The sequence below is a fragment of the Nerophis ophidion genome, unplaced genomic scaffold (assembly GCF_033978795.1).
Source record: "Nerophis ophidion isolate RoL-2023_Sa unplaced genomic scaffold, RoL_Noph_v1.0 HiC_scaffold_35, whole genome shotgun sequence".
NCBI classification, from domain to species: Eukaryota; Metazoa; Chordata; class Actinopteri; order Syngnathiformes; family Syngnathidae; genus Nerophis; species Nerophis ophidion.
Genome location: NW_026906957.1, coordinates 278,503 through 295,563, shown reverse-complemented (window position 1 = coordinate 295,563; position 17,061 = coordinate 278,503). Strand labels below are relative to the sequence as shown.

At 41.0% G+C, this 17,061-nt stretch overlaps 2 protein-coding genes across 4 annotated transcripts in view; one reads left to right on the top strand and one right to left on the bottom strand.

Annotated features, from left to right (window-relative positions):
• The window catches only part of LOC133546637 (gastrula zinc finger protein XlCGF57.1-like), a 147,072-nt gene that overhangs the window by 32,809 nt on the left and 97,202 nt on the right, over positions 1-17,061 (top strand). The window lies entirely within an intron of this gene.
• LOC133546627 (zinc finger protein 239-like) lies at positions 371-9,357 on the bottom strand. 3 transcript variants are annotated; one of them, XM_061892411.1, is made up of 4 exons: positions 8,941-9,357; positions 7,932-8,198; positions 1,910-2,295; positions 371-1,837 (listed from the first exon to the last, which is right to left on the bottom strand). In XM_061892411.1, the coding sequence occupies exons 1-4, from the start codon at positions 9,041-9,043 to the stop codon at positions 800-802; spliced, it is 1,794 nt and encodes a 597-aa protein (XP_061748395.1). In that variant the 5' UTR covers positions 9,044-9,357; the 3' UTR covers positions 371-799. The 3 variants fall into 3 exon arrangements, with proteins under 3 accessions (XP_061748395.1, XP_061748394.1, XP_061748396.1); XM_061892410.1 differs by having other exon boundaries at positions 371-2,295; XM_061892412.1 differs by lacking the exon at positions 7,932-8,198 and having other exon boundaries at positions 371-2,295.

Genomic DNA, 17,061 nt, shown 5'->3' with positions numbered 1-17,061 from the left:
AGTTTGCATGTTCTCCCCGTGACTGCGTGGGTTCCCTCCGGGTACTCCGGCTTCCTCCCACTTCCAAAGACATGCACCTGGGGATAGGTTGATTGGCAACACTAAATGGTCCCTAGTGTGTGAATGTGAGTGTGAATGTTGTCTATCTGTGTTGGCCCTGTGATGAGGTGGCGACTTATCCAGGTTGTACACTGCCTTCCGCCTGATTGTAGCTGAGATAGGCACCAGCGCCCCCCGTGACCCCAAAGCGAAAAGTGGTAGAAAATGGATGGATGGATGTTTTTAATTCACAATGTTTGAAAAACAAAACCATCCTTCCACAAACAATTCAGACATTTTCTCTCACTTTTTATTGCATAAAGTTCTGGGGACATACATTTAAAATAATCACAACACAATTATCATAATACAAAAGAGAGTAATAAAGATAATAATAAAATGGATTACAGATTCCCAACAAATGATTCATAAAATCACACATTTTAAAATTGTATAAAAGACAACTGTTTAAATGATGTATAAAGTAAATAATAATATGCTTCCTGAAGTGGTCCAGAAGATGTTTCAGATGTGAACCAGTACATATGTATATCATATAAAGGTGATCATCTATGGGGTTATTAACAATTAGAAGTACAAATAAGTAATAATTTTATATTTCAAACTATGTAATCTATAAATGTAAAGATCATATTAAACAGATTGTTAGACAAACAACAATGTCACACATGTTATATGTGCTGATGTTGTTAGAAAGTCAAAATGAAAGTCTGGACAGTTTATTTCAAATCCTGCAGTTTCATTTGCTGCTGCTGTTCTCACCAGCACACTTGTGTTTCTTACACTGGTACTTAGAAGACAATCTTTCACCACACACACTGCAACTCAACACTTTCTCTCCTGGGTGTTTTCTCATGTGTGCTACAAGGTTTGGTCGTCGACAAAAGATTCTGTTGCAGATTGAACAGGAATGTGATTTTTTACCAGTGTGTGTTTTCATGTGTCTTTTCACATCTGTACTTCTTGTAAAACCTTTACCACAGATCGAACAGGAAAAAGCTTTTTCACCAGTGTGTGTTCTCATGTGTCTTTTCACATCCTGACTTTGTGCAAAACCTTTACCACAGGTTGAACAGAAAAAAGGCTTTTCACCAGTGTGTGTTCTCATGTGTACTTTCAATTTCTGACTTTCTGTAAAACCTTTACCACAGGTTGAACATGAAAAAGGTTTTTCACCAGTGTGTGTTCTCATGTGTACTTTCAAATGTTGACTTTCTGTAAAACCTTTACCACAGGTTGAACAGGTAAAAAGGTTTTCTCCAGTGTGTGTTTTCATGTGTCTTTTCAAATTCTGACTTTGTGCATAACCTTTACTACAGATTGAACAAGAGAAAGGTTTTTCTCCAGTGTGTGTTCTCATGTGTCTTTTCAGACGACAATGGTATTTAAAAGTTTTGTGACAGTGAGAACATGCGAAGTGAGTGTTGTCAGTGTGACATGTCTTATCATCTTTAGAGTCTTCATCATCAGTGTCAGGAGAGTGTGACGTTGTGTCCTCACTATCTGATAGTGGAGCTAAGAGCTTGTCTGCTTGTGATCCTCCACAGTGGTCTCCATCAGCTTCTGTTGTCATGTGTTGTGTTGAGCTGCTGCTTGGAGGCTCCCCCCCTCCCCTCTCCTCACTTTCACCTTTCACCTCATCATCTTCACTCTTCACAGGGACACCAGTCACTGGGAACTCCTCCAACCATTTAGGCTGACTGATGCCCTCTTCCTCCTCTTCCTCTTTAATGTGCGGCGGCTCTTGGTCCTCCTCTTCCTCTTTAATGTGCGGCACCTCTTGGTCCTCCTCTTCCTCTTTAATGTGCGGCGGCTCTTGGTCCTCCTCTTCCTCTTTAATGTGCGGCACCTCTTGGTCCTCCTCTTCCTCTTTAATGTGCGGCGCCTCTTGGTCCTCCTCTTCCTCTTTAAAGTAGGGGGTCAGTGGGTCCTCCTCTTCCTTTTTAATGTGAGCGGTCAGCAGGTTCTCTTGCTCCTTAAAGTGAGGGGTCAGTGGGTCCACCTCTTCATTTTTGATGTGTAAGATCAGTGGGTCCTCCGCTTGCCCTTTAATGTGAAGGGTCAGTTTAACATTATGGGTCTGTGGCGTCTCGCCTTCCTCTTTAATGTGGGGGGGATGTGGCTCCTCTCCTCCCTCTTTGCTGTGCTGGGAATGTGGTACCTCTTCTTTCTCGCGTATGTTGGGGGACTGTGGTTCCTTCTCCTGCTCATGGGGTAGAGGTTCTTCTTCAACGTCTGCGGGACAGGAGAAAACAAACATTCTTTAGAAAAGTCCAGCTTTGCTCAAATCAAACCAAATCAACTTTACTTATAAAGCACATTTAATATTTACCACAAAATGCTGTACAATAGGCAGGTTAAAAGATAACACAAGGGAAACTAGCAAACACACCACAACACAAACAAAGCACGATAGATAATAAATAAATAAATAAAACATAGAAACAGGTTCACAGCAGGTGCATAATGTGCTGCCATAGCAAAATGGAGATCACAGAATGTTAAAGGCCATGGAATAAAAGTGTGTTTTTAAGAGTGATTTAAAAACAGGAAGAGAGGAGGCCTGTCTAACACTCAAAGTTAAGTTGTTCCAGAGCTTGCGAGTAGCAGCGGCGAAAGCTCTGTCACCGCTTAGCTTCAGCCTTGTGTAAGAGACCGTCAACAGCAGCTGACGTTACTGCCCCCCCCCCCCATTATCTAAGGGATCAGGTGGGGGTGGGGGGCGTGTTCAGCAAGGCCGAAGGAGGTCGGAGATGTATGTTGGAGCGATGTTGTTTAGACATTTGAAAACAAATAGTAGTTCTACTAATTGATTCGGTAGAGCCCAGGGAGCCAGTGAAGGGACGCTAGTATGGGGGTGATGTGCTCACGCCTGTGGGTCTGTGTTAGCAGACGAGCAGCAGAGTTCTGCACGAGCTGCAGGCAGGCGAGGGAGGCCCGGCTAATGCCTACATACAGAGCGTTGCAGTCGTCAAGACGAGTCGAGATAAATCCCTACGTACAGTAGTTATAAGTGCCGAGGGGAGGGAGAGCGACTTGGACTAAACAACATAAAATCACAGGGCCAACACTGATAAACAGACAACATTCACACTCACATTCACACACTAGGGCCAATTTAGTGTTGCCAATCAACCTATCCCCAGGTACATTTCTTTGGAAGTAGGAGGAAGCCGGAGTACCCGGAGGGAACCCACACATTCACGGGGAGGACATGCACACTCCACACAGAAAGATCCCGAGCCCGGGATTGAACCCTGACTACTCAGGGCCTTCATATTGTGAGGCAGACGCACTAACCCCTCTTCCATCCTGTAAACTCTGCTGGTACTATTCCAGAAGAGAGGCTACTATTGATAATGTTAAGGACGCTTGATCCAATAGTAGCAAGTACCTCCTTAAACAGGTAAGGTGGGAGGGCATCTGCAGGAGAACCAGAGGGCTTCAAATGACTAACCGTGTCCTTTAGAAAGGAAAAGGACACCGGCTCAAACTGATGGAAAACAGAAGAAAAGTGCAGAGGAATAGAGAGGTCCTAGGAAAGCTGAGATAAACTGGCTCTAGGTGACACAATTTAGTCAGTGAAAAAGTGGACAGAATTTTCACAGAATTCTGAAGAAGAATCAAAACCAACAGATTTGGGAGCGTCAATGACAATGCTAATGGTCTTGAACAGAACTCTGGGGTTGTTACAGTTAGAAGCTATAATCTCAGATAGATATTTATTCATCTTTGCTGGAGGACAACATGCTCTCTTTAAAAATGGCAAAAGACACATGCAGCCTGTCTTTTTTCCATTGTTCTCTCTGCTCTCCTACATTCGCGCCTGGCCGCACGAGTGATGTCATTCAACCAGGGCTCAGGTGTGGGTTTGGCGCGGCGGAACTTGAAAGGAGGGATAGTATCCAGTGTTTGTAAACAAATAGAGTTGAACCCAGAAACCAACTCTTCAGTATTCAGACACACAGAGGCTGCAGAATTATCATCACAAAGATTCTAAAAAATGGAAGAGAAAACAGAGCAGGAGACCAAGAATTAAACATGCGAGAGCGTTGAGGCGGAGCGCACAATGTAACGGACACTGAGTGGGAATATCAAACAGGATCGGCATATGATCAGAGAACACAGCGTCGCAAACCATACGAGAGCACTAAATGGAGTTTATGCCTGCGTTCATGTGTGGAACCACACACAGACTGTACAAAGTTAAATGAGTCAGGAAGCTCCTGGAAAGCGACTCGTCTGGGCTTAGGTGTGAATATTAAAATCACCAGCAATAAGGACAAGATTATATTTAGGCAGGATTTCAGCCCAAATTTCAGAAAAGTCAGTTATAAAGTCTTTGTGGTACTTGGGTGGTCGATAGACGACGGCACACAGGACGACATCAGAAAGACCCAGTTCAAACATGCACAGTTCCAAGCTTGAAAAGGAGGATTGCAGGCGTATCAGACGGCATTTAAATTCATTTTTAAAAACCACTGCTAATCCTCCTCCTTTTCGACCAGACGACCGCGGAGAATAAACGTAGGAACACTCTGGAAGCAGAAGTTCATTAAGAGGGGCGGACTCACCGGCTCTCAGCCATGTTTCCGTCACACAGAATTGGTCAAGTCTGCGGGAAGTTCAATCGTTTTGTTTGTCAAAGATTTTGCGTTCACAAGACTGAACCTGGCAGGGGCCACCACGTCCAAGGCCGCAGCTATTCCAGGTGGGGCCCGACAGACAGCCCGCAGGTGGCGGGAATCCACCCCGCGCCTCCGGGGGCGGGGACAGCAGGAGCAACGGCGGCAAGTCTCATCCTCCAAACCAACGATATAAGAACAAGCCAGGAACTGATGGGATCCAGCGAGCATGGGTGCAGGAGAAGACCGGATACCGCACCATTCCTCCTTCGGGAAGCCATGGGAAGCCGGGCCAGGAGTGCCCTAAATTTCACCAGCTGGCCGCCACGTTTACCACGGCGCCGGAGACACTGCCGCTGGGGGAGAGGAACCAGGGGGCGGGAAAGGAAGGCAGGAATCCATGCAGGTGAAAAAGCTGACTTGGACCCCAGCAATTACACAGTCGATGCTTGTCCTGGACTGTGGTGCCGGGGAACCACACAGTGATGGAGGAGGTGAGGATGGACTCGATGATGGCTGAATAAAACTGCACCAGCATCTTGGTCGGCACCTTAAGTTACCTCAGCTGCCGCAGGAAGTACATCCTTTGTTGGGCCTTCTTCGTCATACACAAGCAGTGAGCTGACAGAGACGAAAATAGACGCAAACAACACAAAAACGAACAGAGCTGACAGCGAGACACAGCAGGCCAAAGCACATACTAGCGCCATCTTTGAAATACCTAAAACTCATTATTATATCAACGATCAGAGACAGAAACTCTTCATTTAACATAATGTCCTTGTTTGATGCTTCAAAACAGCTCAATTAACACATAAAAAGGAAAAGTGAAATAACAGACGGACAGGGCTTTGCTGTTTGTAACACACACACACACACACAGCAAAATGCGCTAATGTTAAAAGCTAATTAGCCTTCACCTCAAGCCAGGACTGCAAGCGAGCTGAGCTGCGGTTTGTTTCTAGAACGTCAACGGGCTCATAGTGATGTTACTAGTACAAACCTTGTTTCCATATGAGTTGGGAAATTGTGTTAGATGTAAACATAAACGGAATAAAATGATTTGCAAATCCTTTTCAACCCATATTCAATTGAATGCACTACAAAGACAACATATTTGATGTTCAAACTCATAAACTTTATTTTTTTTGCAAATAATAATTAACTTAAAATTTCGTGGCTGCAACACATGCCAAAGTAGTTGGGAAAGGGCATGTTCACCACTGTGTTACATCACCTTTTCTTTTAACAACACTCAATAAACGTTTGGGAACTGAGGAAACTAATTGTTGAAGCTTTGAAAGTGGAATTCTTTCCCATTCTTGTTTTATGTAGAGCTTCAGTCCTTCAACAGTCCGGGGTCTCCGCTGTTGTATTTTATGCTTCATAATGTGTCACACATTTTCAATGGGAGACAGGTATGGACTGCAGGCGGGCCAGGAAAGTACCCGCACTCTTTTACAACGAAGCCACGCTGTTGTAACACTTGTCTTGCTGAAATAAGCAGGGGGCGTCCCTGATAACGTTGCTTGGATGGCAACATATGGTGCTCCAAAACCTGTATGGACCATTCAGCATTAATGGTGCCTTCACAGATGTGTAAGTTACCCATGCCTTGGGCACTAATACACCCCCATACCATCACAGATGTGTAAGTTACCCATGCCTTGGGCACTAATACACCCCCATACCATCACAGATGCTGCCTTTTGAACTTTGCGCCTACAACAATCCGGATGGTTATTTTCCTCTTTGTTCTGGAGGACACCACGTCGTCTGTTTCCAGACCACAGAACACCTTTCCACTTTGCATCAGTCCATCTTAGGTGAGCTCGGGCCCAGCCAAGCCGGCGGCGTTTCAGGATATTGTTGATAAATGGGTTTGGCTTTGCATAGTAGAGTTTTAACTTGCACTTACACATGTAGCGCCCAACTATAGTTACTGACAGTGGTTTTATGAAGTGTTCCTGAGCCCATGTGGTGATATCATTTACACACTGATGTCGGTTTTTGATGCGGTACTGCCTGAGGGCTCAAAGGTCCGTAATATCATTGCTTACGTGCAGTGATTTCTCCAGATTCTCTGAACTTTTGATGATTTTACGGACCGTAGATGGTAAAATCCCTAAATTACTTGCAATAGCTTGTTGAGAAATGTTGTTCTAAAACTGTTCGACAATTTGCTTACAAAGTGGTGACCCTCATCCTTGTTTGTGAATTACTTAGCATTTCATGGAATCTGCTTTTATACCCAATCATGGCACCCACCTGTTCCCAATTAGCCTGCACACCTGTGGGATGTTCCATATAAGTGTTTGATGAGCATTCCTCAACTTTATCAGTAGGTATTGCCACCTTTCCCAACTTCTTTGTCACGTGTTGCTGGCATTAAATTCTAAAGTTAATGATTATTTGCGGGAAAAAAAAGTTTATCAGTTTGAACATCAAATATGTTGTCTTTGTAGCATATTCAACTGAATATGGGTTGAAAATGATTTGTAAATCATTGTATTCTGTTTATATTTACATCTAACACAATTTCCCAACTCATATGGAAACATGGTTTGTAGTTGACTGGGAGGTGTTTATTATAATTTGGGGAGAGTCCGCTGCCTGATGCTTACCAGCTAAACACCTACCTGCTTATGACGACGGTGGACCACTGACTCCTTGCGCTCTGAATACACACTGCTGATTGGCTGTTACTGCTCTGAATATGAACTGCTGATTGGCTGTTACCGCTCTTTCTGTAACCAATCAGATGGTTTTGTGGGTGGGACAATGCTGGGTGCTGTGTAGAGTACTGACAGGGACAGGCATAACGAAGCGGAGCAGCTTGTTAAGGCTTTAGGTTAATATGTTCGTGTGGAAACTCATTCGGTACACCTCCGAACCAAACCGAAACCCCCGTACCGAAACGGTTAAATACAAATACACGTATACACAAATACATCCCTAATCTTCACCACTAAACCTTTGAAATATGCTGACATATGTGCTGCTAAGGTAAATAAACAGTAGCCATATTGAATGTTTGCCTTCATTTGACCACGTGAGGTAAGGAGGACGGCCTCTAGGTCACATGGTTACACCCCAGCAATTACACTGTTGATGATTGATGAGCAATCATTTTTAAATGGTGGTGTTAAAAAGCAAACATATCTTCATCTTTAGTGATAAATGTGGCCCCCGGATGAACATGTGTCACAAACATTGTATTAGATGATATGTGGATGTTGTGCTTACTTGGACTGTGATGAAGCTGTGAGGACTCAGGTGGTTTGTCTTCATGCTCTTCAGTCTTCACAGAGACAACAGTCAGTGGAAACTTGCTGACATCAGCCTTCTCCTGCCCTATAGGACACTCTCCCCCCTCTTCTTCTTTAAAATAAAAGGGCTGTGAATCCCCCTTGTCCCCTTTAAAATGTGAGGGCTGTGGATATTCTAAAGTGAAACTGTCCCCCTGCAGATGAGGGAGACATTCTTCTTGGTGTTCAATCGGCTGATGGATGTCTACAGGACACAAACAAAACACATTTTAGCTCCTACATGCTAAGTATTAAATCGTACATGAAATAATGGGCTCTAGCTATTGAAAATGTTATTAATCAAGTGTTCTACGGGAAATGTTTCCGATTAATTGAGTAACTGGATAAAACATAGTGTTGCTTGGTAAAAGACGAACTTAAGCGACTATAAGACACTTCACTTAATAATGAACAGTCAATTGGTTTGAGATGGTATGAGATCAAGATGTCATCTTTAGAGCAGGCTGTTTTTTCAATAATCAATGCAACATTAATGGCTGCATCAACGAACACCGACATGAAGGAAATAGCAGGTCAGTATAGCTTTGACACACATATATAACTTGTCAAACCTGCCAGCTAGCAGGCTAGGTTTACAGCATCAGTAACCATGGTAACTGACTCTGACTTTGTCTTACCTCTCTTATTTTTGGAGGTAAAACTCTCGAGCTTTCCATACTCAGGACTTTGCACTTAACCTGCTCTCTGGAATATTCCCCCGGTGACTGTGTGAGTTTTGTGTAAACATGTTGATACACATTGTTACAAACATCAACCTCTCATAAATATTGTGTGTCTGACAATGTCTCCTTCTTATGAACAACGTAAAACAATCAGTGCATCATCCTCACATGACAATTAATCTTCCTACAGACAATCTATTGAAGAATAGTGTGAATAATGAAATATAAAGTTAGTAAAGATGTGAGAGTAAGAAGTAAACAAACCTGTTCTGTGTAACACAACTTGATGTTTTTCATGTTGTCGCTCCTTCTCCTCTTTTGTTGGACAAAGTTCCTCCTCGTACTCTGCTGTCGTTCTTTGGCACATTTTCACACAATCACAACACTTTACACTCACACTTGATCTCTACTTAGTGATGTGTTTTGATCACTTCTGCCTCTCTTTGTTAGCAGCTAACAAGCTAAGCTAACTAGCAAGTTAAGTTAGCTCGAGAAACGTCAAAGTGCGCTCAGACTAATATAACCGGATGCAAACAGTTATTAACGATGTTTACTCTATTTACAAGAGTCTAATAAAGGACATATATGTGTACATGGAGGCACAGATTAAGAACACTGAACTGTGACGACTGCAATAACGTCTTCACCGTCAGACGCCATCTTGCTTTATCCTCGCCGTGTTTGGTTCGCGCTCGGTGTTGTCAGATCTCGCGAGAGAAACAAGTAACCAGCTCTTTTCCAAATCTCGCGAGAGGAATAAGTACAACCAGCTTTCCACCCCCGGTAAAACTATTTTATTATATACTATTTACTTCTTGTGAAAATAAAAGTAAACTCGTCCATTTCAAATTTCCCCCCCAAAAAACAGAACACATAATACTTATTTCCGTGAAAATATTCAAATATTTAAAAATGTTTTGAAACAAAAGTAGCATAAGGAAAGAAAAACAAGAAACAAAATTAATATTACACTCATGATATTATTTTTGTTTTTGATGGTAATCGTTTTTATAATGTATTTTAGAATGTGGGAGGTTTTCATGTTCTTTTAAAATTTCCTTTGTCGTTATTTATATTATATCCATCAATCTATATATCTATATATCTACCTCTCTCTCTCTCTCTCTCGCTCTCTCTCTCTCTCTCTCTCTCTCTATATATATATATATATACACATACATATATATATATATATATATATATATATATATATATATATATATAGTTTTTTTTTACTAAATAGTTGGCAGCAGAGGCTCCATGTATTACCTGAAGAAACATTTTGACTTCTGACCTTTCCACATTATTTCTCTCATCTTTACTGCTGGAGATCAGCTCACTGAGGATGTAAGCTACATTTTGCTATTTTAATTATCTTTAATTATTCATAAACAGACTAAAAACAAACCATCATTATCATTACTTCCTCATTTGTTTCACTCTCTACTAATTAAAACTATTCCAGCATGAAAACATTCAGGATGTTACACATCCCCAAAAGTAACATTTTACTATTTTATTAATATCATACATTATTACATTTAATATTCACATGTTAATGAAAATGTGTATTTCCACTCAGGGATTATTAAAGTATTTCTGATTCTGATAATTACATCACTCTCATAAAGCCTTTAATGCTGAATATGTTTTTTACCATAGCTCAGCTTCACAATGTTGGAATATTGACTGCTGATATTAATATTCTTCTACTGTTTACAATATTACACTTTACTCTCTTTTTTTGCTCAAATGAACAGGATGAAAGTGTCTTTAATTGTCACTACTGAGTGTATCTATATATAATTATGTATATAATAATCTTCCATTCTTCACCTTCATTACAGCTTGATTTAACTCTCGTCTTATTTTATCCAGAGAGAACTTGACCATAAAATAGATGGCTGCACGTCAATAAACTGTCACTAAACTTCAATAAAACTAAATATATCATATTTGGAGATTGTAAAAATGTAAAACACAAACAATGATGGATAATATTGAAATTAAAGGAATAAAGGTCATCACATTTTTATGAGTTAATATAGATGATGAAGTAAGCTGGACACTACATGTAAGTCATATAAAGAAAACATAAAAAAATAGAGTGCAATACAAAATAGAATAAAATAAATACTTATAAATATATTAACTATAATTATTGTACCCAACTTTAGTTGAAGCATACATTGTTCATTGCATAAAAGTCTGGGGACATACATATAAAACAATCACAAAACAATCATCATATTACGCAAGAGAGTAAAAAAGATAATTAATAAAATGGATTATAGAGACCCAACAAATAATTCATAAAGTCACACATTTTAAAAGTAAATGATCTTGTATAAAAACAATTGTTCAAATGATGTATAAAGTAAATAATAATATGCTTCCAGAAGTGGTCCAGAAGATGTTTTTGTAAACCAGTAAATATGAACTAAGAGGGATTTATGTGTACTCAAAAGCAAAGGTATGAACACATGTAAAACAAATATGTACATCATATAAAGGAGTTCATCTATGCAATCATCTACAATTTGAAAAAAAAAATGCAACTCTTCATTATTACATAAAACATATGAAACACTATTATGAATAAGTATAAAAGTAAATTATGGATATCTACACTTAAAATGTTTACTGTAACTAACATATTTTATATACTGTTTATTCTCACCTTTTCAGTCAAAAATCTTTTCATTTTAAAGTCACAAATGTGTATAATAACTCATGTACTTGACTGAAATAAAAGCACTAATCTGAAATGTCTAATCTATAAATGTTAGATTCATAATAACATTATTGTACACACACAACAATGATGTCACACATGTTATATGTGCTGATGTTGTTAGAAAGTCAAAATGAAAGATTTGACAGTTTATTTCAAATCCTGCAGTTTCATTTGCTGCTGCTGTTCTCACCAGCACACTTGTGTTTCTTACACTGCTACTTAGAAGACAATCTTTCACCACACACACTGCAACTCAACACTTTCTCTCCTGGGTGTCTGCTCATGTGTACTGTGAAAGATTGTCGGTGACGAAAGCTTTTGTTGCATCTTGAACAGGAGTAGGGTTTTTCACCAGAGTGTGTTCTCATGTGTGTTTTTAAAAGGGTCTTTAGAGTAAAATCTTTACCGCAGATTGAACCCGGAAAAGGTTTTTCACCAGTGTGTGTTCTCATGTGTGCTTTTAAGGTTTGATTTGTTACAAAACTTTTACCACATTCTGAGCAGGAAAAAGTTTTTTCTCTAGTGTGTATTCTCATGTGTACTTTTAACCTTTGATTTATTACAAAACTTTTGCCACATTCTGAGCAGGAAAAAGGTTTTTCACCAGTATGTATTCTCATGTGTCTTTTCAAATTTTGTCTTTTAGTAAAATCTTTACTACAGATAAAACATGAAAAGGTTTTTCTCCAGTGTGTGTTCTCATGTGTCTTTTCAATTTACTAGGATATTTAAAAGTTTTGTGACAGTGAGGACATGTTAAGTGAGTGTTGTCAGTGTGACATGTCTTATCATCTTTAGAGTCTTCATCATCAGTGTCAGGAGAGTGTGACGTTGTGTCCTCACTATCTGATAGTGGAGCTAAGAGCTTGTCTGCTTGTGATCCTCCACAGTGGTCTCCATCAGCTTCTGTTGTCATGTGTTGTGTTGAGCTGCTGCTTGGAGGCTCCCCCCCTCCCCTCTCCTCACTTTCACCTTTCACCTCATCATCTTCACTCTTCACAGGGACACCAGTCACTGGCATCTTGGTGACATCAACCTCCTCCAGTCCTTCAAGATACTCTCTCTGCTGACTGATGCTGTGTTCTTCCTCTTCCTCTTGAATGTGAGGGGTCAGTGGATCCACCTCTTCCTCTTTAAATCGGGGTGTCAGTGGGTCCTCCTCTTCCTTTATAAAATGGGGCATCAGTAGGTATTCCTCTTCCTTCTTAATGTGGGAGGACTGTGGCTCCTCCGTCTGCATCCTGAAGCTGCACTTCTGTTGCTCAGGGTGAAGATGTTCTTCACAGATGTCTGCAAGACAAACACACACCATGTCTGCTCAGTCACACAATGCATTCAGTACTTTTACATGCACTTAGGAAAAACAAGTTATCGTATGAACTCTCTTGAAATCTCAGTGACGCACAAACACGCTGCTCTTTACAACATTATTTACAGGAATAGAAAAACAAACCAGGACGACAGGACTTTCTACTATGGATAGATGATATGGTTTAAAATTGATTTTACGATACATTATTTCATATAGAATTAGTAATAAAACCATTTTAAAACAGGCTACATGTCAGGTTCAAACACTGATGACATCAATTAAACAAGACAAGATGCAAAGAATCAAACAGAGACATAATTCAATTTGGATTCAATTGAGGAGAAACTTGTCGACCTCCAACTTTTTACAGTGTCACCCACGCTCTGGCGAAAGATTGTACTCCCCCTTCTTTATTTTACTTTCTTCGACCACATGACCACAGCTACTTCGAGAGGGAAGTGTGTCGTAAACAGCGTTGCCTTTGGTTACGGAACAGTTCAAAAGAAAAGGTCGTAAATGAGTTCAAAAAGAGGTTCGTAAAACAGTTCAAAAAGAGGTTCGTAAAACAGTTGAAAAAGTAGGTTCAAAAAGAGGTCCCCTGGAGGGGACACTGGTTCTGCTTCCTCTTTGCTTTTGTAGTACTTGGGTCAGACAATATCTTTATGTTTGATTATAATACATGAAAGAAAACAGGAACACCATCATCTTACTTTCCCCAACACAGTGGAGTTTTACGAGCCTTACTCTTGGTAGGTTTCAAAGACAGCTTTTGCTTCTCACCAGTCACTCAATGCAACACAAAGTTTTTGTGATAACTTAGAAACAATTATTCTGACACTACACAGGCTCCTAATTTAGTTGCTGAAATATGCAGTCAAATATTACATAATTTCCAGTATTATTTTGTCAAATAAATAAACCAGATATTAATAGTAAATAAACAAGTACATTAATAATAATCGTTTCGACAAAATAATACAATTAGAAAAGACACAATATGTTACTGCATATGTCAACTGCCAAATTAGGAGCTTTTGTAACCCGCTTTGAATTTTTTCTATCATCAATCATATACCAAATGATGTATCGTGACATATATTGTTATTAGGATATAGATTTGAGGTCATATCACTCATACCAAACTTTGGTTTGCCGAGTCATTTTGTTTGGCCCACCAAATATATATTTTTTTTATAATCTTCAGATGGGTGTGTATTAAGGGTGTAACGGTACGTGTATTTGTATTGAACCGTTTCGGTACGGGGGTTCTGGTTCGGAGGTGTATCGAACAAGTTTCCACACGGACATATTAAGTAGCGCACCACACGTTGTGTCAACAATGCACACTGAGGCACAACACACAGCATGCTAACAACGACCGGGCTACTACAAAGTGTAAAAGCCAGAGCTGGAAGACCCTCCTGCATCGTTAAGATCTCCCGTCTGGGAACACTTCGGCTTTGCAGTGCGATACAACAATGGATAACATGGCTTCAACAAAGAGAAAGACGAACAAACGCAGCTCCCACTGCATTCAAGCAGCTTCTACTCTGCGACTCAGGCAGGGCTAAAGCAATAACAAATGCTGTTGGTGTTTTTACAGCAGCAGATTTAAGACCATAGTGCATTAAAAACTCGATTTTGACCCACTTCTATGGTGGAAGAACAATGAGCCCACATATCTTCTTACTGCCAAGTTAGCCAGGCACTACCTCACCATACCTGCTACCTCCGTGCCCAGCGAAAGGGTATTTTTCACAGCTGGGGACATTGTAACTGCAAGCAGGTCTGCTCTTTCTGCAGACAATGTGGATAAACTGATTTTTCTGGCAGAAAACATGACAATTGATTGAAAGTCATCAGGGTTAAAGGCTGGAGGGTGGGAAAAAGAAAAGTTAATATGAGGCTGAGTTGACTTGAAACTGTTTAATGCTGCACTTTTTGTATGTAGAAGAAAAGTTTTGTCATTTTATTTAATCTGAGCAACAACTTGAAGCAGTTTAATGTTGCACTTTATATGTGAGAATGTTGCACTTTATATGTAGAAAGGTGTCATGACGCGGAGTCGAACCCGCATTACCTCAGCGGCTTGAGCTGCGTGTGCCTCTGCTGACAGTGAGCCAAGAGGCGCCTCTGCTGACAGCGCACCAAGAAGCGCCCTCGCTCGTGCTGAGGGCACCACGCCCACGCAGCAACGAGCCTACACGCTATCAATAATCAACACACCTGGACTTGATGAGAGGGAGCAGCATAAAGACCAGCAGACCCGAGGACCCTTTGCCAGAACGTCGCTAACCTTCCAGTAAGCATCACGTCTGACATTCCCTGTTTTCCCAGTGAATTTCTTGCCCTTGTTTTGCTCTATCTCTCTGTTTTCCCCTGGTTCATGTCCTTTTGTATTTCCTCAGTGACTACGCTATCCTTCCTTATCTGTGCCTTGTCACTCAACTCGCATCCGGATTCCTGACTGCTCTCCTCGATCCACGACCTCCCTGCTCGGACCCAGACCACGCTGCCCTGCTCTTGCCCATGACCTCTTGCCTGTCCACGACCTGCCTCTTCGCCTTGCCCTCTTGGATTACGACGAAAGATACAACCAACATTTACAGACAACAACCCTTGGTAACATTTACATATTTAATATTACACATAGTGAAGTGAAGTGAATTATATTTATATAGCGCTTTTCTCTAGTGACTCAAAGCGCTTTACATAGTGAAACCCAATATTTAAGTTACAGTTAAACCAGTGTGGGTGGAACTGGGAGCAGGTGGGTACTCATTCACTTTGAGTAGCATACACACGCCACGCATTCATCAAAGGTTTTAAATGAACCTTGTAAACCGCAGTCCTGCCCTGGTTGTTGCCTCCTTCCCTTCTCTGGTACACAACAAAAGGTTTGGTTAAGAAACCAATTCTGAGCCTTATCTTATTTAGTTTTTATTGTGTGTGTGTATATATATATATATATATATATATATATATATATATATATATATATATATATATATATATATATATATATATATATATATATATATATCTGCCTAGAGTCGGGACCCAGGGTGGTCTGCTCGTCTGTGCATCGGTTGGGGGCATCTCTGCGTTGCTGACCTGTCCCTGCTCGGGATGGTCTCCGGCTGGCCCCACTATGGATTGGACTCTCACTATTATGTTAGAAACTGGCTGGCCTGGGAACGCTTTGGGATCCCCCGGGAAGAGCTGTACGAAGCGGCTGGGGAAAAGAAAGGCTGGGCCTCTCTTCTTAGGCTGCTGCCCCCGCAATCCGACCTCAGATAAGCAGAAGATAATGGACGGATGGTTGGATGGATGGAAGGATGTGTAACACAACTTGATGTTTCCTGAAAACAGCGTCCAGTAGTTGATGTTGTCGCTCCTTCTCCTCTTTTGTTGAACAAAGTTCCTCCTTGTACTCTGCTATCGTTTTTTTTTTCTAACATCACAAATATTTCTTCAACAGCAGCAGTTAGTCGCCGATTCAGCAACACTCACATAATTTGTAATGTAGACATGTTCACACAATAAAAACACTTTACACTTACATTGGATCTCTGCTTTGATGTGTCGATCACTTCCGCCTCTCTTTGTTAGCAGCTAACAAGCTAAGCTAACCAGCAGGCTAGGCTAGCACGTCAAAGTGCACTCAGACTAATGTATCCGCATACAAACAATTAATAACGACGTTTACTCTGTTAAACGACACAAATGTGCACATGTACGCTGTAATTAAGACCTAGAAACCATAATAACCAATACAACGTATTCTCCGCCAGACGCCATCTTGTTTTGTTCTTCCTCTTGTGTGACGTCATCGAAGTGTTCTCAACCACGGAACAAATGTTAGCCAAACACGCGTTTCACTGGGACAATAGTGAGTGGTGCACACTTCCTTCAAACACGTGTTTCACTGGGACAATAGTGAGTGGTGCACACTTCCTTCAAACACGTGTTTCACTGGGACACTAGTGAGTGGTGCACACTTCCTTCAAACACGTGTTTCACTGGGACAATAGTGAGTGGTGCACACTTCCTTCAAACACGTGTTTAACTGGGACAATAGTGAGTGGTGCACACTTCCTTCAAACACGTGTTTCACTGGGACAATAGTGAGTGGTGCACACTTCCTTCAAACACGTGTTTCACTGGGACAATAGTGAGTGGTGCACACTTCCTTCAAACACGTGTTTCACTGGGACAATAGTGAGTGGCGCACACTTCCTTCAAACACGTGTTTCACTGGGACAATAGTGGGTGGTGCACACTTCCTTCGCCCGGCCACAGAAGACAAAAAAGAGTTGCTGGTGTAACAATAGGA